This window comes from Scleropages formosus, chromosome 23 (assembly GCF_900964775.1).
Source record: "Scleropages formosus chromosome 23, fSclFor1.1, whole genome shotgun sequence".
NCBI lineage: Eukaryota > Metazoa > Chordata > Actinopteri > Osteoglossiformes > Osteoglossidae > Scleropages > Scleropages formosus.
Genome location: NC_041828.1, coordinates 12,072,841 through 12,096,675, shown reverse-complemented (window position 1 = coordinate 12,096,675; position 23,835 = coordinate 12,072,841). Strand labels below are relative to the sequence as shown.

Below are 23,835 nucleotides of genomic sequence, written 5' to 3'. Positions count from 1 at the left end.
GAAAATATATGTGTGTAAGGGAGAAAAATTTGACCCCCAATAGTCCGTTGAAATGTGTTGGCTTTAGTCAAGTTTTCCACTTCGTATCCTTGATTTGGTCATTGGTGCATATACTTAACATTCATGTTCATAGTTCAAAAAAAACTGTGTCTTTAACTGCTTTTTGCCACTTAATCCAGAAATGATTCATTAAAATGTAAACATTTATTTTGTTTATTTTTACTTCAGCACCAGTATATTTTTATATAAATTGTTGAAATATCTGTGTGTGTGTGTGTGTATGTTCCGGAAAAAAAATGTCAAAATTGTTAGGACATTTGACATGAAGAATTGCACTGACACCAATGTGACTGCTGGACTGGCGATGTGGAACGCATTCAGTCTCAGATCCCAAACAGCAGCTGCACTGGTGTCCGTGTGACGGCTGTCGCCCAAGCCACTGTCCCTCTGTTGTCCCAGAATGCACAGCAGGCATCTCAGTCTTTAGCCAGCAGTAAAGAGGACTGTTAGTGGCAATGAAAAATGAGTCCATGGCCAAAGGAGAACAGTGCGACAGAAACATTGCTTACTGCAGCTGATATATGCTTACTTGGAAAGATCGGCTCAATGGATATAAATGCTAACAAATGAAGATGAAAGTTATCTTATAAAGTAGTTTAGGCAATTATGATGAGGAACTTGACTTCAGGCCTCGAGCATTTGAAGCAGGAAAGTAGGACACTATTCAAGATGCCTTTAAAGTGACCGCTCATGACCCTTCTCCTTTTGTGTTGAATGTGTTGTATGTGCAACAGCACAAGGATATTATCATAATTTGTGTTAAAACAGATCATGGTTGCCAACCTAACTTCCTGATGAAGAATTTGCAGCTGAACAGCCCATGGTTTGTGCGAAGGCCCCAATTTCTAGTGTGACACTGCAGCAAAGACCTCCTTTTTTATCTAAGGCTTTACAGAGTTAGACACCATTACAGTGGCCTCATTTAAATGCTCAAAACCCATGCGAGCAAAGCCGTGGAATTATTTTATGTGCCTGCACCTGATTGGTTGTTGACCCTTGACAAGATTATTGTTGATATAATTTTATGCTTAATTATCCATGCAGGGCCATGGAAGGCTTAAATTTTACGGTGTGGTTTGAAGTCTTTGGGCCGCGGTCGAGGTTACAAACACGGAGGGCAGCTAGGCGGTCCGAACGCACAGCAGTGCTTTTTAATTAAGCGGGGAAAGTGGCTGCACACGATCTGAATGTGGCGATTAAGGAGAGCCTCAGCAGGGTTTGCACACTCACTGCTAATACTGAAGCATACTTTGATATGATCTCAACTCATGAAACAAGCCACTTCTGAGGAAGTTAAGAGCTGGTCGGTATAGGCTCCCTCCACACACACACACACACACACACACACATTGTCTGAAGCTGCTTGTCTCAAGCGTGGTCGTGGCGAGCCGGAGCCTAAGCCGGCAACACGGAGCGTCAGGCTGGAGGGGGAGGAGACACCCAGGACGGGACACCAGTCTGTCGCAAGGCACCCCAAGCAGGACTCGAACCCCAGACCCACCAGAGAGCAGGAAGGGGTCAAACCCACTGCGCCCCCACACCCTCCATACCATACCATACCATACCATGTGAAACAAATAAGGTTGACAAATGAATTTGATTAAACAATTAAAACTCTGCATGCAGTTTATCTGCAAAGTGGCTTCAAATTATTTTATGGTGCAGGGTTTTTGAAAAAATGTGGGTATCTACATCCTTATTCTGTGTCAATGTACGATATCTTCTGATGCCACTTTCTTTCTGTATTGCTTGAAGCTTCGATTTCTATCATATCCATCTGTATGCAGCACACAGAGACAACAAGTGGGAATGGATTGCAGCCTAGAGTTAAATCCACATTTGGGGTATCCAGCCCTGCTCTCGAAAGCTTGGCTGCTTGTTTGGCCTGAAAAAGTTGTTGAATCGGCTCCAAGGCAGCGTCAGCCTCAGCACCTTAATGTGTGCCGCTGATTTCAAGCTGACTCTTGGTAGTTTTATTGCCCTGACAAGCATCATGTGTTCTTTCAAGGCATACATCACAGAGATCTCAGAGTTCAGCCCTCCATTGTTGTCCTTCTGTTCCTCTTCTTTAAAGTGAAAATTAGATTTAGAGAGGCTCACCAAACACAAAGATTGTAAGAACAAGCCCTTTCAAACCCTGCAAGATGAAACAGCGTTAGATAGTTGAACTCCTCCTTTTTGTAATGTCAGTCACCTTACCGCTCAGACTTCTGAAGAGGGATATTTTTTCCACAGGGGTCAAGCTGCAATTTTTTTCTCCAAAATGGTTTGGTACGTGCTCTTGCCATCTCAGTTGTTGCTTGAATTAACTATCGCTCCTCTTGTTAACAGCCTAACATGTTATCCTGACGTTCGTGAGCCTCGTGTTTAATGCTGTGCCATGCTGTGCAAGGTCATATAGCTAGTAATGGCAAGCTGGCTGCAGTGAAATCCTAGAATCAAGGCATCTCCAGTGAAAGGTATATGAAAAGCAACTGATGGTTCCACCAGACAACTTGTCTCTAAAAAGGTTGGTCTCTCATAGTGCCTCTTCACCTCTTCGGACCTCCAAGACAAGGGCATGGTGTGTAGCATTGAAGATTGCTGCTCGAGATCACTGGTTGTCCCCTAGTCATGTGACTGGTAATGTAGAGCAAGTATGGGCGGCCGAGCACTGAGATGTGTTTGTCTTCGAGCTTAGGCTGGAACGCAAAGTGAGCCGAACATATTGCAAAGAAGCGAGAAAAGCACAGATGCTGTAGAAAGTGAAAAACAGAAAACTGCTTAGCTAGGTTTATTGTTCCCTGACAGTGGAGTCTTAATCAGAGACGGGCGGTAGGCAGCACAGGTGTTTGGCTGGCGCACTGCAGTTACATGCTTTTCAGTATACTGTATGTGATGAAAATGTTTTATGAATAAACAAAGGAATTAATCTTTGATGAAGTTCTGAATTTAATGACTTTGGATATTTTTTCCATGCTGTTTTCTTTCGTATTAATTTGCACTGTGATCCTGACTCTTAGTGATTTCGTAGTTTAGTGGTTCGTGTGCTTGGCTCCCTTTCTTGGATTGGTGAATCCATACACATTCGATGCGCCAATGTCCGTCCCCTTGTAGTTTGGCAGGTCCACAGACCCATTCTAACATAGACAGAAGGCAGACACATGAAACTGGTACCTGTGCAAGCTGTGATGAGCAAAGCCCAGAAATCTGGTTACCCCTACTCATTTGTATGGCTATCAGTTAGCTTCTCCATGCCAAGACAAGGAGAGTGCTCTCCCTGCAACCCCCCTTCAGAGCTCGATTAATAAGAAAACAGGATAGCCATCTCCCTCTACTGTTCATTCTGGCAGTGTAAATACTCCAAAGGGTCTGTTTTCCTTCTCCACACCGTGCTACTACTGGCCATGCCAATGTCGTTCCTACTGGTCATGCGGAAAGTAGAGCCAGTCTGTCGCACTCTCCATCTTTATTTCCTGCATACTTGTTTCCTTGTACAACTGTGATTTTTGACTTTGGTTTCTGTAGGGAATAAGGGGTTCTCGGGGTGACTTGAATGGTGAGAGTTTACGCTTCGTTGCTTTTTCCTTCAGTATGCAAGATACCTTTTTAAAACCAAAGTTAATTTGTTTCTTACTTTCTGACAGTGCTGATGAGATACTGATTGATTTCACTGTCTGGAGGGAATGTGGACTAAGCTATGCGGAGTTCATTTATTGCTTTTTAAATGTGTTTAACCATATTGCTCTTTTGGTTCATGTGAACGTCAGGGCGTATGCTGTAGTCTTGTCATCCTTTTTGTGAAAACCCTGGAGGCACAGAGGTGTGCTGCCCTAATTTAAAGGGGTATCGTGACGAAGTTTGGCTCAAAGTATGTGCTCTTTTGCCTTCCAATCCTGTGAAATGTGATAGTGAAAGAGAAAGTTTAAACTTCAGAAGCAGAACGAGTCCATTCAAGTCAAGCACACAATTTAAAAAAAAAAAATTCTTACTTGTGAACTTTTTCTCTCCTAATCCTATTTCCAAACACGGGCCTATAATAATACCAGGCTGTCCAGCAGACATTCCAGAGCTGCTGAGAAGAGCAGCCCTTTCCTCTTCAGCCGCAATGGAAGGGTCACCGAGGAGGGGAAGGGATTATATATGTTTCAGCAGAGCAGTCCTCCCAGTAAGATTACCAAGGTTTTTCATGACTAAATTATAATATTTCTCTTACAGTCATGCATACAAAATTTATTGCATTCATTTGGAATCCCATTACAGACGTGTGTCTAAGCACTCTTGTACTTTCTACTGCCGTTCGTCCTTGTCTCTGTGGGTGGCTGAGGAACTTGCCCCAAGTCATGCACCCTCAATGCAGACATCTCCTGGCTCACCAGGTCCAGGCCAGCTTTTAGCTGTCTACAAGCTGGTTTGACCTCCCCCCCCAGCCTCCTCCTGTGGTCACTTTGCTTCCTCCCCCCCTTCCTTGTCTCCCTCCATAAGGCTTCTGAGCAGTTGGAAACAACTGGGGGGAGGAGAAAAGCAATATCCCAACCAGCAATATCCCACAGCTACCCGCAGCACGGTAGTGCATACGACGGAAAATATTGAGTACATACGTTGACGCATTTGATTCGGTGTCTGAAAATTGCTGAATCATTTCAAAAAGGGATGAAAATGTAATTAATACTATGATAAGACAGACACCATGAGCGCTTTGAATAAAAAGCAAAACTGGAGGCAGAAGCAGGAATGCCACTTTTCTGGCCAGCTTTCATTTTTCTATCACGCCAAGCTGCTTCGGAGTTGGCTGCCTCGTGTCTTCCAAGGCAAGCAGAGAAACCTTGCGGAGTGTCTACGGCACTTTATTAAGCTCGGTGTTTGAGATGAGAAAAGCACGGCGCCTGGGTCGACTTCGCTTTCTGATCATGTCCACCGCTGTCCATCAATGGGGGCAGTTTCTGGGGAATAGATTGATGGTATTTTCATTTTGGAAAAAAAAAGACATTTATATTTCCTTTGTTCATTTTTAGGAGCTAGCACTTTTTGTGCCTGTGGTTCAATCAACAGTAAGGTTTAATTAATTATTAATGATTAATGAAATGGACCAATATGTCTGCATTCTTGCTTAGTAGTGGCTCCCCATGCTGCCCTTCTGTTTAATAACATGGCAGTAACGTCAAACACAGAGTAAGACTTTAAACATTCTGCGCAGAGTCAGTAGCTACTTTTGCAATGGAGCACTTTGTGTCCAATCTAATTTTCATTTCAAAGCTGAAAAGAACTTAAAAATTAAAATTAGGCTGGGGTTTTGTGCAGATCATGCCTAAAAGGATGTTGTGGGCAGTGCGGTGGGTAACAGCGTGGATGTTTAAAGGAGAAGGAGTAGAATATAAGTCTACAGTTTTATGCAAGATTGTGTTGGCATGACCAGGAAGTTATAAATAGATTGATTATTGGCAGATTCCTTTTGTTGGAAAGCTGCCTGTATACATACACTCATACAGGATATTGTTTTACTGTGTTGTTTGTTGGTAACAGCACAGCCATTTTATCGTATTATCTCAAGTTTTCCATTTCCATTTGTAATTACTTTTTTGCTCAAGGTCATGCAAGATGAGCAAAAGTGATATTGTCTTACATGGTATATATTATTTATATTACGTTGTCTTTTGTATACTCTGTTTCATTTCTTGCCTGCTTCTTTAAAGAAACACAGATCTCTCAGATTGCTGGCAAATTGGCTGCAGTTACCATAATTATCGGAAATGAAATACAAAGTTATATAAAAAGCTTCGTGCTGATATACTTGAGCATTGCCAGTGGAAACGCCGCTTTTATTAAGTCTATAATGTGGGTAATTAGGAGGGTAAATTGGCTTGATGGAGTTGTGCCAAGTCTGTAGCATGCGCACACCTAGGTGGACTGTTAAATCTCAGTACATTTGTACAATTTGTATATGAATTCAGCATCCAGTAAAAGCATCTGCCAAGCAACAAGCAAGACTGCGAGATTAATAAAACCTGACGTTCTGAACCCCTGTACCTGTCTAAAGAATAGAAATAATACAGCAATTTGCCTCCTCCTTGTTCCAGCCATGGAACCCTGCCACAGCTCACTTCCTCTGTCTTTGTGTTGTCAGTTTTTGCATACTCAGCGGTCTTCATGTCTGCCTTACAGTATGTGACACGTTAATGGTATGTTGCAACCGCTGACTGACACGGCTGTTCTGTCCAATTCCGATTCGCTTCCTGAGCAATGCCAGGAATGGTTGCTTGCCAATCGACACAAAAAGTCATTCGCATTATGCAGCCGAGGCATCATCATGGCCTGCTCATCTCGGTTTCAGATATGATTTATGTTGGGAGCCATTTGCCATGTCCTGTGCCTCTGAGAAGGTTATTCCTTTTCGCGCCAGTAGATTAATTAGATGATTCATGCGGCAGAAAATAAATCAACGCTGGTCAGTCAGTAATGGCTAATGATGCTCATTAGGTATTCTGTGAATGTAAAGACGAAAGACTATTATTATTATTACAGTACGTGAAGAGGCAATGAACGATAATTAAGCGCTTCATGTGGAATTGTTCTGAGTTTTTTGTGGTTTTACTGGCTCTCGCCGTAGCTACACAAACTAGTGTCATTTAAGCTTATGGTTTTCTTCAGGTCATCGCGTTACAACAGCTCCTGCAATGAACGAGTAGGACTCAACGTACGAGTAGGGTTCCGAAGAGCGGCTGACACAAGTGGCTTTCGCCGCAGTGCATTCTGGGACTTCGCTCTCGGTGGAGGCCGTGTTCTGTCACAGCACATTAAAGGCTGTGGAAGGCAGCGCGGATGAGGGAAGACGCGCTCCAAGCAGGAGGTCGAGCGAGGCTGCGGCGCCTGTACGTCCAGTCTACATCAGCTGGTGTGACGCGTCGCTTCCATGCGCTGAACAGGAAGCGACGTTCTAGATCCCAGCTGCTCGATGGACTCGACTCTGTTGTTTCTCAACACAGATGATCATTACTTTTAAGTTTACGCAACTGCTTTCCCTGTTGGAGTAATGTGGGTCATCCTGAATGACATTTTTGGCTCTTCCACTGTGTTCTACGAGGTTGTAAATATGTAATTTGTCTTTCACTTGCTAAGCTGTTAATTTATTAGCACCTTTAAACCTTTTGCTGCTGTCAGAGACAACACTTTGTTTCACGGAAAACGAATGCCGAGAAACTGTCGAACAGTCTTAGGAGAGCGTGGCAGCGTACGCCAGTGGCTGCACTATTTCTACAAGGTGTGTGAAAGCCCCGTGCTGCTTCATCCCTCAACAGCAGCATCCCTACATTATGAGAGACTGGGCAGAGAAATAGGTCCTGCATTATCACATTTCACATCTGAACTTGGGGGAAAAAAGCTGAGATGCAGTATCCAAGTTGTGGAAATTTTTGTAGCTCGTCTCTCAGTCATACAGAACTGCTAGAAGTCGAAGAGGGCCTGACTTTTCGCAGGAAGTGGGCAATTAAAATGACAGCTCGAGTGTTAAATGCGGGACCGATGGGGGTGAGGATTCTCCTCGGCACGGCTGGTCAGTTTATCACAATCCCAGTGGAATTCGGGAGCTGCGTGCGGACTCCTGAAAGTGCACGGCCGTCATCCCGCCGGAGGATCGGGGGCCTCTGGATCCCCTGCAACCTTGTTAGCCATCTGGGGACCCTTTGATGTGGCGTGCCAGCCCTACTCCCGCTGAGCTGTGGTTAGAACCTGAGTGCCATGTAATGAGTGCTGTTCTGACGTCTCTTCAATTATATATGTGCTGTAGCGAAGGACGTGCGAGCTTTTATTTCTCGCCGCGGTGTTGAGCTGGCATCTGCGGACCCCGGTGCAGGGTGCCCCCTTTCCTTGTTAACTGAGATTGGCCCTCTGTATTTCTGCTGAACTGATAAAGGGAGACTCACTCATCTGATGGATTTCTCGTAGCTTTCTGTAGAGCACTGCTCATGGGGGAAGAAAAAATGGGGGAGCTTGCCTTCCTGGGAGGGATGTGCTGAATACTGCGAGGTTACACAGGCAATTGAGACTCACGGTACTGAAAACCGTAAAAGGATGTTTCTTTCGTATATTTTTTATTATCGCACCAACAGCAGTCAGTGTGTCCTTTAAATTGGGTCTTTTTTGAAGAAGCATTCCAGTTTTACATTTACAGTTATTCATTTGTCAGATGCTGTTCTCCAAATCGTCAATGATTTCTATGTTGTATTTATCTGACAGCTTCCTTCAAGGTGACTTACAATTCTAGATACACTGCACTAATCTCTTTATCATCATTCTCCATCTATGCAGCAGATCACACTATGAGCAATTTGCATTTGCTGTGAGTAATTTAGTCTCCAGTTCACCTGAAACATACATCTTTGGATTGTGTAGGAAACCCCTGCAAACATGGGGAAAACAGTCCACGCAAACTGGGCCAGTTTTGAACCCACCCACAGTTTTGGTATTCTTCATGGTCCCGCTTTTGGAACTGGCCCATTTCTTCCTCGTTTGATTCATTTCCCCAAGTGAAGACAATCATATTGGTCTAGTGGGCTGGTCGTTCTCTGAATGAATGTTTATAAGTCTGTGCATCACACCACTGGGGACAGTAGACAGCTGTGCTGGGCCACTTCAGGGTTTACACCCATAACCAGTTCCCAGGCTCGTCTCCATTCTCCCCCATAGCATCGCTGTGACTGGCAGGTGAAGAAATCCTAACAATGCTCAGAGTGGCACGTGGCCCGAGGCAGGTGCAGACGTGATTTCTCACACGTGTTCCTTTTGATGGTGCCATAGATTCAGCTGTCATGTTACATTCAGTCACTTCCAGCAATCGTATGGGGTGGGTGCAAATTTACCATTTGCAACTTCCACATCCTCCCCAGCTCATTCACTAACACTGTGCCCAGCAAGTATGCTTCACACTTACAAGACCCCTCCTCCAAACGTCAGTGCGATCTGGTGTCACAGCGTTGTCGCACTGAACATCCTGCTCTTCTCAGAGCTGAACTTCCGGCCACCAAGCAAACCACTTCCAGGCTTAGGACAAACAAGAATAATTGAACTTGTATAAAACAATTTCTCTGCTCTTATGTCTTCTCATGTCCCGCTTTTCGGGCCCAGGAAAAAATCCGGCCAGGTGAAATGAACGGTTGACAACCGCCCTTTCGTTTAGTTTGAACACAAGAGGGTTCACACATCCTTTGGTAGGAAGGATTTGCGCGGATTTTGTTTGATGGTTGGTGTCAGCTTTCTGGAGAAGAAGGAAGGCAGTCAGGGGAACAGGATGAAGTCTTGTCACCATGCGTGAGGAGCAGTGGAATTGAGCCAAAGTTTGTTCCCAACAACAGCCACCAAGATCCTAATGTATTGTGTCAGGGTTCTTTGCAGTTAAATGGTTTAAATACTTTCAGTACAAAACATGTAGAGACCCTGTCATTTCCTTGAATGAATGCCCCTTGTGTGATGGGTTGAACAGGAAAGGGTTCATGGTCCACCACACAAGGAAGTGGCATTTGCATTTTGCTAATCATGCAAATAATAATGACTAAGCATGGCTGGGCACAGGAAGGTTTGAGTAGCTCTTCATATAGGTTGTTCGGTGGTTCCCAATTAACGGAACTGGTCCGTAAGAGGAATGGCACTGGGACTAGAACTGAAACGTGAAGCTCTTTTAGGAAGAAAAAGAATTCCTTAGAACAATGTCAGAAGAATTTTTTAAAGCTTAGTTCAAACATATTCAAAGAGCAAAAGAGAGCGTCCATCCAAGTCCTTCATCATAATATTTGCCATTACATGTAGTAGCAGTATTACTTTGATATACAGAGGAAAAGAAATCCTCATGATGGAAATTGGGAAAAGCTCAGTGAAATGTCTGTTGATACATTTAAGGGTGCCGAGAGTAGTGAAACTGCAGATGATTGCTTTAGGAATGACGTAGACATGAGTTTGTGTTTATAAACACAAATCGGAGGGATTGCAGCATGCTTTTTCTGAGTACGACGCACGGCTCCGCTGTCGCCGCAGCACATCCCAGAGGCAACGTCACATCGCTCGCTGAGGGGAAGATCTCGGAGGCGGCACATGATGGCTAAGACCACAGACTGTCATTTCAAAACGCTCGTCTAGACCGCTCCTGCCTCCCGCCTGCCGTCCGGCCTTGATTAAGATCTCCCGTTCCAGAAGCAATTACTGGGTCGGATCCTTTTAACACACTCGACGACAAGGGAGTCTGCCATTGCCGAAATTAAGCTGCTGCGCTGTCAGTGTGAGCCTTCCCAACGAAGAGCTCCAAACAATTGATCGGTGCATTTTTCATCTTCCTGTCCTTTTGTGTTAGGTGTGTCGTACCTTTTCTCCCTCTTGACAAATGCAGGCACCCAGTTGCCCTTGTCATTCAGTGTATTGAAGGTATCGTACCACCCATCACACAGCATTCATAGTCTCTTGCTCGTTTTTCCTTCACTACAGGTGATTAGCTGATGTTGACCTCGTGCCTTTTAGGCCCTCTTATGTTTTGAGGGATGTATTTTTTGAATGAAAATATACCAGTCACAGCTAATACATGTGTCATCTCACTTTTGCCCCGCCCTTTAGTGAATGGGTTGGAAAACTGTACTGAATGTAAGTTGCTTTGGAAAAAAGCATAAATGAAAAATGAATGGATGGACACTAAATGAAAAGATGATGAAGTAAGCAAAAAAGTATCCAAAGTAGCATTAAACTTTTTTTTTTTTTTTTTAATAAAAGGACAAGGAGCATCTATTTTCATTGTCTGAATTCTGCATTCATCATCAGTAAGTTTTCACTTGAGCAGTGTTTGTGCCTATCTGTTGACACACACACACACACACACACACACACACACACACACACACACACACACACACACACACACACACACACACACACACACACACACGCGCACGCGCATCTATACCGTGTGCGTAATACATAGTGCTGGAGTTAAGCCCAGGAAATCTGTGGGGTTCTGATGGGGCCTGACTGGTTTGCTTTAGATAATGGCTCTGTGGAAAGGCTATCATCTCCTTTAATAAATCCTGTAAAATCCTGGCTGAAATCTGGGGGAGGGGGTGAGCGAGAGGACAAGGACCAGAGAGAGACCACGAGGAAAAATGGCTGAAGACATTAGGAACGGGAGGGGCCCTCGGATTTTGACGGGGCTTGACCGCTGCAGCCGACCTCCGTCGGACGGCAGAAAACCGGCTTCGTTGCAGTTAAACCCGCTTCCCCTGAGCTCCTTGGTGCTGATTTATTATCTACGCTGTAAACAGCATCCACAGGTTAATGGAGCAGCAGCCTCCTCACCTTGTCGAACGCAGAGCGCAGAGCAGGCAGGCATACATCTGCTCTCAAAGAGGCACTTGTGCTGTGCCGCTCGCACTTTATTTAATTACGTTGGTTTTTTTTCCTCCTCCTTCACTACGTTCATAGGAGAATTCTAATCTTTCGAGGTTACATGTGTTTTAGTGTTCTTGCTGTTGCTTTTCTATCCCAGTGGAGATGTGGGGAAAATTATATAAATAAAGCTTATGGATTAAGATCCCGAACCACAGCATAAAATAATTCTGTCTGGGATTTGTGAGCCCTTATTAATTGACACTAGATACCAGTTTTGTTCAAAAGTTCAGATCCCACGAGGATTCTTGGTGTTTGTTTTTCCCTCTTAATGGAATTGTCAGGGAAGCAACAGTGGGAGCAGACCTATTTCCTGTAGAAGAAGTGATTATCATAGGTGCTTAAGTAGAAAATTGATTCGCTGTTGAGGCCGTGCTTCAGCGCACTCTCTCGCTCTCTCTCTCTCTCTCTCTCTCTCTCTCTCTCTCTCTCTCTCATGTCTCGGGGGACAGAGTAAGGAGCCGAGAGCCATTTAATTACAATTCATCAAACGGACACCGGCTTGTGTGTTTACGGCCGCGCTCGCTCTCTTTGTGCATCGTCCGTGTGTCCGTCTGCGAGGTGACGCCACCGTTAGCGTATGGGCGCGCGTGCTTCCGTAGCTGCATCTGCCTCACCCGGCTGGCTCCGGTTTCCATCGCGTTCCCGTGAAGCGGGGCAGCGGAGCCTGAAGCAGGCTAATGACCAAATCTGGACCTGCTTCGGCCAGAATCCTGGAACCAGACTGAAAGGTTCCCGGCTGCTAGGAGCACTCGCCTAAAAAGTGAATTAAGTTTTAAGTCCCTGCTTTCCTTGGTTTAATTTGAGCTTAAATCGGTCGATATAGCGTTTGCAGATTCCCAAAGTGTGCTTCCACATGCTGGGGTGGGGGAAGGCTGTACCTCCCACAAACAGGATTTACCACTCTTACTCTCGCTCTTCAATTCAGTATTGGCATCCAGATGGCCACCCCTTCTTTTCCAACAGCATGTGAAAACTTGCGCCGCTACAGTTCCTCTGCATCACACTCCCGTTCTTCTTGCAGGCAAAGACGAATGTTTGAATTACTGTGGCAAACGTGCTTTTCGATAACTGATTAATCGCTTGCCAGGCCTGTGCATGGTACAAGCAAATATGGGAGTAACACGGGGTCTGTTTAACCCACCTGGCCCATTAGGACTTGGCAAAATAGATGAAAAGCAACACTGTGCCAGCCCACACCTGTAACTAGTGCGGATTTCCCCTGCTATTATATAAGGCATGTAATAATTGTTGCCTTTTGCCAAAAATCAGCAGTGGTTTGTTGCCTTTTGGCAGGTCTCAAATCCGTCTGTAAAGTTACCTTTAAAACCTACCCTGTTCGTTCTTCCTTCATTAACCACTTCATCAGTTTGTGGTCATGGTGCAAAAAGCTGTTTCTCAAAGTATGTACTATTTCATATAATGTAACTGTATTTTTCTTAAATAAAACAGATACTTTGCTTTCCAAACATCATTTACATTTATTCATTTAGGAGATGCTTTTCTCTAAAGCGATGTACATGTCATAGGAAATACTGTTTGTGCATTACATTAGCAGGAAAAAAGACATAGTTGCAGATGTGTGATTCTTATGTACAGTTAGTTTTTTTTCTTTCCATCATATGCGCCAATGTTCAGTAGTTCACGAGTAGCTGCAAAAAACTTTATCGGAATCACCTTCCTAGTAATTTTTTCTTGAGATACATACATTACATTACATTACAGGAGTAGCCGCGTAAAGGATTGATCTGGGCATAATCTTGAAGTTACATTGTATGAACATTTGTACTTTACATGAACTTAAGAGATCATAGGCAAAGTGAGCCTGGAAGACATGAGTTTTAAGACCATTTTTAAATGTGGACAAAAATTCAGCAGTTTTGAGTGGGGGGGGGGGGGGGGTCTTTCCACCACAGCGGAGCCAGAACCGAGAATCTTCGTGCTCTACCTTTTAATCGGTGGGACCACCATGCGGGCAGATGTGGAAGAACGTAGCGGTCTGGTTGGGGTGTAGCGGATGATCAAGTCTTGTAGATAGTTGGGAACAGTTCTATTGATGTATTTCTAGGCCATAACCAGGGTCTTAAATTTGATCCGCACAGCTATAGGAAGCCAGTGCAGAGAAACGAATAGAGGAGAAGAGTGCGAACACTTCAGCAAGTCGAACACAACTCGTGCAGCAGCATCCTGTATCAGCTGTAGAGGTTTGCTGGCAGTAGCGGGAAGGCCACGTAGGGAAGAGTTGCAGCAGTCCAGACGGGATGTCACCATGGCCTGGAAAAGTAGTTGGGCGGCGACAGTTGTGAGAAAAGGACGGATCTTGCGGATGTTATGCGGGATGTATCCGCAGGTCCGGGTTGTGGCTTCGGTGTGCTGAGAGAAAGATAGACTTGAGTTGATCGTCACTCCCGGACTCTTAGGCAAAATGAGTGAGTTTGTCCAGTTTCATTGAGAGATCGTGACATGAAGACAGGCCGGCTGGGAGGTGTAGGATCTCTGTCTTGGACAGGTTGAGTTGTAGGTGGTTATCAGACATCTATGCAGAGATGTCCGACAGGCAGGCGGCGATGCGCGCGGAAACTTCTGATGCTAATCGTGGAAAGTAGAGGAAGAGCTGGGTATCATCAGCGTAGCAGTGGTATTTGAATCCATGGGAGGCTATAACAAGGCCAGCAAGGCGGTTTGGATTGAGAAGAGCAGAAGACCCAGTACTGCGCCCTGTGGGACAGCAGTTGAGAGAGGCAGAGGAGAAGAACGGGAGCACTGCCAGATAGGTAGGACTCAAACCATCTTAGTGGACATCCTGTAGCGTAGTGGTTAGAACAACTGCCTTTAGACCCAAAGGTCGCAGGTTTGAGCTTCACCTCCAGCTGTAGTACCCTTGAGCAAAGTACTTACTCTCAACTGCTCCAGTAAAATTACCCAGCTGTATAAATGGGTAAATAATTGTTATCTTAATGTTGTAAGTTGCCTTGGAGAAAAGCATCAGCTAAATGAATACATGTAGTGTTGTTCCTTTGATCCCAAGCTGACTAAAAGAGGAGAGTAGAATCTGGTGGTTGACTGTATCAAATGCTGCAGACAGATATCATAAACATAATAACTATAATTAATGTTAATTAATTTTGATATTACAATACAAAGTGACGAATGTTGTCCATAATGGCCACAGACCGGCTACTAATGAGTTTATTGACAGGTTGTTAGTAGTTTTTGAGATTAAATTTAACAAGAACCATTATCCTTACAAAATATTTATTAGTGCCTTTATTTATAGGCATGTAAACATATACTGTAATTTGGGTGAATTAGTTACTTGTTTGTGTTTACTGCTTAATTAAATCTTCTAAATCAATATACTTAACACAATACCGGTGTCAACATTCTCGTTAAAGCAAGCGTTGCAAGCGCTGTTTGCCGCAGCGGTACAAAAATCTTGCAAGCTTATGACATTTACCAGTGTGCTAAAAAAAAATATGTGAAACACTGCAGTAGTCATTAATCAGGTTGAAAACCAAGTGGTGGGGCAGTAGCTGGTCTCCTCGGTCTGTGGGGCCGGTTTCTCCACCCTCCCCCTATGAAGAACGCAGCGCAGGAGCACCGTTGGACTGGAGTGCTGGGGGAATGTAAAGCGGAGCGAAACATGAGAGCGCTGAGGCCGAGTTCTGCTTGGCTTGAAGGTGCCGTGGCTGGGTCTGTCTGCGCGAAGCCGCAAGCATACCAACCTTTCCACATGGGTGGGGGAACAAGCGAGGTCCCCTGGGGGAAGTGGTACTAATGGAGCTGAAAACAGAGTGCGCTAACCGCAGTTTACTGACCTGTCGGCCAACAGAGCTGCACATCCGTGCGTGAAATTCGAAGGGAAAAACGCTTCGGTCTCTAGTAGGAAATGCATTGTGATGACAAAAATTGCTGCCGTATTCCGCAGGGCTGCGCGCTGCTTGATCTTGTTTGCTTCTGATTGATCCCACATTATTGAATAGAACTGCTTTATCAATACTTTTGTGTGATACAGAACACCGTTTTACTTCTCATAAGTTTCTCCTGATTTTTAACAATTTTCTACAGTTGCCTTCTGCGTTAATAATGAAGTGCATCAGCCATATGTATCGCTGGCCTTGTTCCGTTTACCGATCTCCAGGTCGTTTTCGACATTCGACCACGTGCACTTGCTGAAGAAGATTTGTACTGCGGACTGGAAAACACCGTACAGAGCAGACAAAGTTACCGTGGTACCGAGCAGGCCAAGAAAGCAGCGAGGAGAAATTCTCCCAAGGACTGCTGATGGCGACTAATGGATGTCCGGGGTCACGTGACTCAGCGGGTTGAGGAAACGAGGTCCAGCTCTGCAGCTGTCGGAGCCTGTGGCTGTGTGAAAATACAGTATGTGTTAAGCCTCTTTTTGACCTGCGTTTTATTGATGAGACTTCGATGTGTGCAGGAATCCGGCAATTACACGTTACATTGTAGGGAATGCGCACGAGTAAGGACTGCACGGCTAAAACAATGAGGCTTTTCAGCCCTTAGCGCCCACATATAATATAAAACCAACTTATGATGTAATCTTAATACTTGAGGAAATTTGATTTAAGTAAGTTATTAACATGACGTTATTTGCGAAACAAAAGAACTGTTTAAACGCTGGAAAATGTCTTACGTGGAAGTGTACGTCACACCAGATTATTGCTGATCCACAGAACCGACATCCAGATTTTCCCCGTGCATTTACTGGTAATTCCCGTTGGCCTAGTGATTCTTGCAGAAAGTAAATTCTGCTCAGTACGGTTTTGGTTCCGAAAGCAGAAACCCAATGTAAGAACCGAACCATGTAGGTTCTCAGGGGTTACGGTCAAAAAGAGGCTATACGTTATGCTGCTATAAACATGATTGAATTACTGCTGGTTGGTCAAAAAGTAATATTTTTAGATAAAAAATTAAAGGTTGCGGATGTACAGCATGATGCAACTAAAGAGCAGTTGTTGCCTTCTGAGAAATGGAAGTAGGAGTTAAAAAGCTGGAGACTTGAGGGGAAACATCTAACCAGGCTTGGCGGGTTTTTCTTGCTGTCGATTGAGCAGTCTGAGCCTCCTTCTCCCCTCTGGCTGGGTCCTCATGCCTGGACATGTCTTGGGCGCTAAGGGCCTGCACAGTCTCTGCTCTCTCATCTTTTGCCAGGTGGCATTTCTGTCTCTCTGAAGGCCAGGCCCCTAAACTGAGAAGACCGTGTCGGCCTTCGATACCCTACGCCGACCTCACCTCATTTCATCTTTTCAAAGGGGCTCATGATTCGCTGGCTGGGAAAAAGACAAAATTACGCCACAAACAATCATTTCAAATGACATCTCTTCCCCGCGGAGGTCTTTGGGGGAGGATAGTCAATGTGAAGGACATGGATTGCGTTAATGTTGATTTTGAGATTCACCTCTGAGCTCTTTAAGGGGCGCCTGTTTTACATACGCTGTGTGGCCTCTCCGCTTGTCAGAATGCAGTACGCAGAATGGGGAAATATTAATGGTATCCTTCAGGCCTCATTAGCCACTGTTCCTCCAACCTGACAAGCAAGCTCAGCCATTGTTACGGCACTTCCCATCTACACCGCTCACACGAGTACGCTCGCAAACTTTGCAACTCTGAGCGTTCGCAATAAATGTTGCACAAATAAATGACCCTGCCCTTTATTGATATATGACCAGAGCTTCAAGATGTAGTCGCATAACAAAGCATAGAGCAACCGAGACACCGAACAGCATCATGATTGCTCAGACAGAAGAACATTACCGCAGCAGCCCTAATATAAACCAATTATGACAATGTGAACACTAAACCAAAGCCCAAACGGTCTGTTCTACAGATACTTCACTGATTTTCTTATTGTGTTTGTGACACTCCCGATATTGCAGTGCACTACGTGTAAGGAAAGCAATAAAAAAAAAACTTGCTGTAATTCTAACAAGTAGATACTCACAAATTGTTCTAACAGAATAGTGGGGGAGAAACCATGGTGGCAGTTGTGCCTCAACACAGGGATCCCCAGTCAGGAGCAAGGGAGCTGCTACACATCTACAGATCTGCACCATTTTTGGCTCCGCTTGTCTGCAGCTCCTGTGCACTCCAGCAAAACTGACGACTCTTCCACGAGCGCCTAATGGGTTCGAAGCTAAGCTGCTTTCAGCGACCGTTTTTGTCCACTCGTTGAGAGACGAGGACACATTTGTCTCCAAAGCCCCGCAGTGCGGAGAACATTTCTCCGTGGAGCAGATGGAGGAAGACATTTTCCTTCACCACAATGCAAGATGGCACTCGAGTTAAATATATTATCACTTGGCTATTTTTAAGCTCAAGCGTAAATGCGCTAATCCTCCGAACAAGAGCCCGGGAAGGCCTTGCGGAGTCTCTTCGACTGGTGCAGCAAGCCTGCCGACCTTCCTCGTCTTCTTTTCAGTCCCTCATCTCCTTCCCTCCTTGTGTGGAGAGGAGGCACACAGCTGCTCTCTTGAATTGTTCATTCACGTCTATCGGCCGGGCGCGTCGGGACGCCTGCGTCTCAGACTGTCTTCAGGGTCCGACTGCGGCGGTTGCGCTCGTGGATGTGCTTTGCAGGGAGTGCAACCGAGACCCCGTACCTTCCGAAACAAGCGCTTTCCCCGCAGTTTAGGTGCATTAATTGGGCGACCTGCGTGAAGCGAACACCGACGAGCGATGACCGGGTTTTCGCTGTGAGAACGGCTGTTTTCTTTAAGCAGCATTTATGTTTTTTTCCCCTCGGTGTTTATATATGAGACATACACTCTAATAATGGAATGTAATTAATCATTAGCTGGGCTTAGTGTCTGCAAGGTTAATGATGGCATAGCAATGCTCTCTTAAGTGTGCCGCTGCTCCATAAGTATTTATCAGTGTCATGTGAAGCACTGTTTATAAAGTGCCCCCCCCCCCCACACACACCAGTGACGACGAGCTGCTTGAATGGGGTTACTGATTTAGCGCATTCATCTTCCACGATTCTAAACATTTTAATGAATGTGTACACAATAATTACCCAGCTGGAGCTAAGAGCTGCGGTGGTACTTGGGATAATCAGAAGTGATTTCACGGCTTTGTCAGTTGACTGGAGCTGCCAGACTTAAAGATGTGAGGCATATAGTGTCTTTTTGAATGTTTTATTGTGTTTTTACCTTTGGGGTGAATAGAGTACGTTCTTTTTGCTGACATTGGTCCTCGAGGGGGATTAAAGATGCGGTATGAAAAGGCGAATGTCTGTTCGGTAAAAATGCTGAGAAGGAGGCTAAGTTTTAAAGCCCGGCGAGCGGGTGCACAGCGGGTCGGACAGCGGGAGGCGGGTGGTCCACGTGGTTCTCGAAGACGTTTTATCATAGATGAAGACAAGGACTGTGTTTCTGGCAGCATTCCCTCACGTCTCCTCCATCATCCTACCAAAGGCAGCAGCTGGGGGGAGAGAACCATGACAGGCGAAACTATGTGGTAAGTCAAAAGGAAAGACAAAACGTGTCTGCCTGAATAAATAGTCTTATTTGCTTAACCTCAGAGGGTGCGTTGAGAAGCATAGTATGAAGAACTTTTTCCCTTCCTGTGTTTATTATTTTAAATCACTGTGTAAAGCGGGAAGCCGACAACTGCAGAAGTACTGGGTGACCTATTTAAACTTTAGAGCGATGAGCAGAAGAAAGTCAGAAACCCAATGTGTGCAAAATGGAGCTGAACAGTTACATTTGTATGTATGACTGTGTCCTGTTGACCATTTTTGCTTTGCCTTCCTGTAGAGGAAGCTCGCTGCAGCCTCGGAGACAGCACGGTGTTGTCACTAGATTTCTGTTTCGTATTTGGATCGGCCCTTCAAACTCGGAACATACGAGTCAAAAAAACCACGATCTCAGCAAAACCGTATGACGAACACCATGAGATAATACCAGGAAAGTGGCGTGATGCAAAGTGTCGGTTTTCCTTGCAACACAGGAGTGGAGGATCGGTATTTGTTGCTTTGCACTGTAAAATTGAACTGGGTCCATCCACCTCACGTGTAGTTTCTGAGTCTGCGTATTTACTGGCTTCAGAAGGGCTCATGTTATTTTTTTGGACAGCCCCCTTCCCTTACTTTTTACAGAATTTATTGTATTTCTATTATTTTCTTGTCATCTGGAGCCAAAGATCGGTTTTGTTTTCAGGAATATATTGTGATTTTGTTATTCTTCTGAGCTATGAAAGAAAGAATATAAACTTGTTGGTTAATATGTCTTTACTGCGAATCAAATTTAGTTTGGTTCTCTTTCATGGGATCCCTTAATAAATAAAATTGTGTTTATTTTTTTAACCACTGGATCTGTTTTAAAATTCACAGTGTCCAGGATTGGCCAAATTATTGTAGGAGCGACTGAAAGTTATTCAAGGTGACACAAAGTTCATTATTTTCATTGATTTTCCGAGGGCAGGTGGCCAGTTTATTTTAATAGATTTTGCATTTTTATTGATTTTCTGACTGTTATAATATCAAGAGACTTAGACATATAGAGGCAGTTTCGATTGGATAAATTTGCGCCTTAAGGAAAAAAATTCATCTCTTGAATAAAAGCATATCCTGCATTATTTGTGTCACGAGATAACTGTACAGGGATACTAATTAGCCTTCTTTTCGAACCTGTGTAGATACACATCGAGTTCTTTCACGCGTTCGTGCCATTACGATGGTGATTTTCTGTCATGAGCAAAGCTGACTGTATTGATTTCTTCTGGAGAAAAGAGGGTAAAAACACTGACACAGAGGAAAGGTAAACAGTGTCTCACTGCCAGGTCTTTGAAGGCAGCTCTTCCTCATCTTATTTGGAAAAGTGGGAATGCGCAGAGACATTCCTACTGCGGAACCCGAAACTTGTCAAGACATGTCACAGTATGGGGGGGGGGTATTTTATTGAGACCGTGTGTGTGGAGGAAATCATTTCATTCAATCACCAAATGTGTACTTACCGTTTTTTTTTGTCTTCAACACGAGCCTATATGATCCGCTCAAGGATGCACTTAATGAGTTTTTTAAATGGACAGCTGTCTTGGCTGATGTGGAAATGCTTAGAAGTCAGCCGTCTGTCTCTGATCGTTAATTATTATCTTAAAGAAACACTCAAAGTTTGTGTAATTAAGCCATGTAGACTATGGTCTCCACTCTGCTTTGTGTGGCTAAGAGATATGCCTATGTATTCATGTGCCTATAATATGGCATTACAGGTCCCTGCCTTTTTATAATTGTCTGCTTTTTTTCTCTCCCTCCCTCCCTCCTCTGTGCCTCCTCTTTGTTTTCCTCTGTCTTCTGTTCCCTTCCATAATCTCCTACCCTTTCCCTTTTGTTGTTCTCTTCTCATTTCACCCTTCTGCTGTATTCTCTGTCTGCTCCCCTCCTTGCCCTTAACTGGTCTACTCCTCTGCGCTTGTCAATGTCCTCATCCCCTCTCCCCCTCTCTCTGTCTCTCTCTGGACTTCCTCTCCTCTATGTATTTTCCTGCCTTTCCCTGCAGCCTCCCTGGAGAGTTCCCCATAGACCGGCATTCCAGGAAACCACACCAGCCGCCACGCAGCCCCCCATCATGCCCCCAACCGGTGTATTCCAGGACCGCATCTCATCAAGTGAACCCCACCCTGTGATCCAGCCTCCTACAGTTACAGAGCGGACCCCGCTCACCTTATTATTACCCAGACCGCGCAAGTGACAACACGGTTTGGGCACAAATCACACTTCCACCGCCAGTAATCCCACAAAAACATGAAAAGGACAAAAAAAAGAACACACCAGAGCTTTCGTCACGGTGAAAAGTATGTGTATGTTCACTCTTCAGAAGTAGCACTTTCATATCTATCTTTCCACACACACGGTAGGTGCATACCCAAACTGCTAGAGTGAGCTGTGATTTCGTCCTGTGGTAGGGTCAGCAGGTCAGTCATGGTGGAAAGCTGCCAGCATATCAGGTATTTTAGCCTTTACTCTTTGAAGCAAGCCCTTCCGTTTCGTCCGCAACTGACATGATGATGCTCGATTTCACGAATCGAAAATAAATAACGAAGGTAATTAATTCCTTTGATCGTCTACTGTTGCATTTTCTCGTGCTGTGCGGTTTCTCTCTAAAGGGGAGTCTTCGTGCCCCGTCCCCCCGCCTCCCCATTACAATCGTTCACTGTGACTCCAACCGGCTGTCTTAAAAAGACCAGTACCCCACTTAGGCACTGAGAGCAGTGCTTTGTCACCTGGGACGCGGGTGAAAGGCCTGTCAGACTCGGAGCTCGCCTAGATCCACGGAGGACGAGAGCAGAAGGTGCAGAAGATCAAAAGACACTCCTCTGGCCAGAGTTGGCATTCTTGTCCCCTCTTGCTGCTTGTGACTCTTTCTAGACGTGAGATACCGTTTCAAATGGAGTGTAGAACGCATACACGCGGCGCTGTACGAGACGCGGAAGTAGGAAATTAGTTGACTGTTTATAAAGAAACACTTCGCTACATGTTGCTGTCCTGCAAAACCTCCATCTCCATCTCCGGTAGACGATAGGGAAATTTGTTTTAAAGCACACAGTTACACGGGCAGTCCTGTTGTTGCCCGACCATTCTCACCTGTGTCTTTACGCTCACGCAGAAACCGTGGGATGGGATCGATGTAGTACCGGTGGCCGGTAATGTCGGCCCGGCGGTCGATGTTATTTTCATTTTTAGCACTTTACGCATCCGTTTCAGGGGCTTCTCCTGATAGCGAATTGCATGGCAACTAGGAGGATTTCTTAGGGATGTTGGGAGGAATGTAGCAGAGGGTGAAAATCCACAGAGGCATGGAAAAGCCCACTCAGCCTTCTCAAATATGGAGACAAGCTGTTGTTTGGTAATCAGCAGGTTGTACGTGTCTCGCTAGGGGGAATTTGCCTTGGACGTGCTATTACGATGTTGTGTAATGTTTTTCAACTCCCAGAAAAGGTTGTAAATAAGGGCAACATCATGGTAACTGTCCTCTCAGCAATATATAGAAGAGCATCCAAGTGAAAAGTAGCAGCCAGCTTTACCATGTTAGAAAACTCTGGAAATATAACCTGTTTAGCATTTAGCACTATTACTCTTTTCTCGTTTCTATGTAGGAAATGTCACTGCATTTTGTTGCCAAGGTGACACTTACCATGGAATTACCCCATGAGACACATATCATGTGACTATTACACTGTTTAACGTAGGCTAATCTGAAGGTACCCGTTAGCTTCCTTTTTGCGGAAAAGAACAAAACGGTTTTAAATTCGCACGGTCTGCAGTGACCTTTTAAAGGCAGGACTTTCCGTTGTCGCGTTTCGGTTCAAGAAAAGCTGGTTTTCGTTAAAGGTTTTTCCACGCGAGTCTGTCAACGCAGGCTCTCCCGGCATGTGCTTAGACTCGCTGCGAGTTTTCGTCGCGTCACCACAATATTTAGCACTTTGACGCTCGCCGTTGGCGGCGCCCGCTTTCCTCCTGTCCTTTCGCACATGTCACTCATAACACTGCTATGGAAATGAGTATTTCTGCCACTGTACAACATGACAGCATGTTTTGTATTACTTTCTGGTGTTTTATACAACGGGCATGCGAACTACGTCTTTGACAAGCTGAGCAACTCTTAATTTTCCTCCATCTCCGTGAAGGGTGCCTGATCATGGATTGTTACTGTGAACCTGTGAATAATAATAATAATGATAATAACAATGATATAAAAACTATAATAAAATATTAATATACTAATCCTTCTTTGCCGTCTCATTCTTCTTTATCTTTTAACACACGTTTTGCTAATAGATGCAAAGGAAAAAACGGTACCTGCAAATCGGAGCATAATATGCAAGGTTAATTGATGTGCGGTTTTAACAATCCGTTCAATCAAATGCAAATTGTTGCATTTTTTTGGCTTTCGTGGATTTCATACTTTTTGGCTTTCGTGGATTTTTGTCGCAGTTCAGATTTTTTTAAATGTTGGCAGCTTTTCTTTGATTACATAGTCTTTACTGAAATATGTAAAGAAATTGCAAAGGAATGTTCCAGCGCTGGCTTATAAGGTGATCTCACGACACCTTTCCCTAAATAGTACGGTGTCCTTTACGCGGCTGATTAATGAGGGTCACTTGGTGCTACGGCGCTCTGTTTATTTTCCGTCGTCGAAGTGTCACGAGTTCTTCTTTCAAAAATACTCTACAAGTTTCCTTAACGTCACCTAGCCGTGTTTATAGCTGAAGTAGCTCTGCAAGGCTTTCGTAGAATTTGTACAAAATACCGTACGTAGAGATTTCAGCGGTCAAGCCAAAGGGGCTTTCGGACACAGTACAGGTAGTCACAGTTTCCGAGCAGGAATTTTTAAAATGAATACGTGGGTGATGATCACT

At 44.7% G+C, this 23,835-nt stretch overlaps 1 protein-coding gene across 3 annotated transcripts in view; it reads left to right on the top strand.

Annotated features, from left to right (window-relative positions):
* The window catches only part of samd12 (sterile alpha motif domain containing 12), a 65,023-nt gene extending 41,879 nt beyond the window's left edge, over positions 1-23,144 (top strand). For all 3 annotated transcript variants that reach the window (XM_018731951.2, XM_018731954.2, XM_018731952.2), the window contains one exon: positions 20,976-23,144. In XM_018731951.2, coding sequence (XP_018587467.1) covers positions 20,976-20,998 — 23 coding nt within the window. In that variant the 3' untranslated portion in view covers positions 20,999-23,144. The remainder of the gene's footprint in view (positions 1-20,975) is intronic.
* The last annotated feature ends 691 nt before the right edge of the window (positions 23,145-23,835 follow it).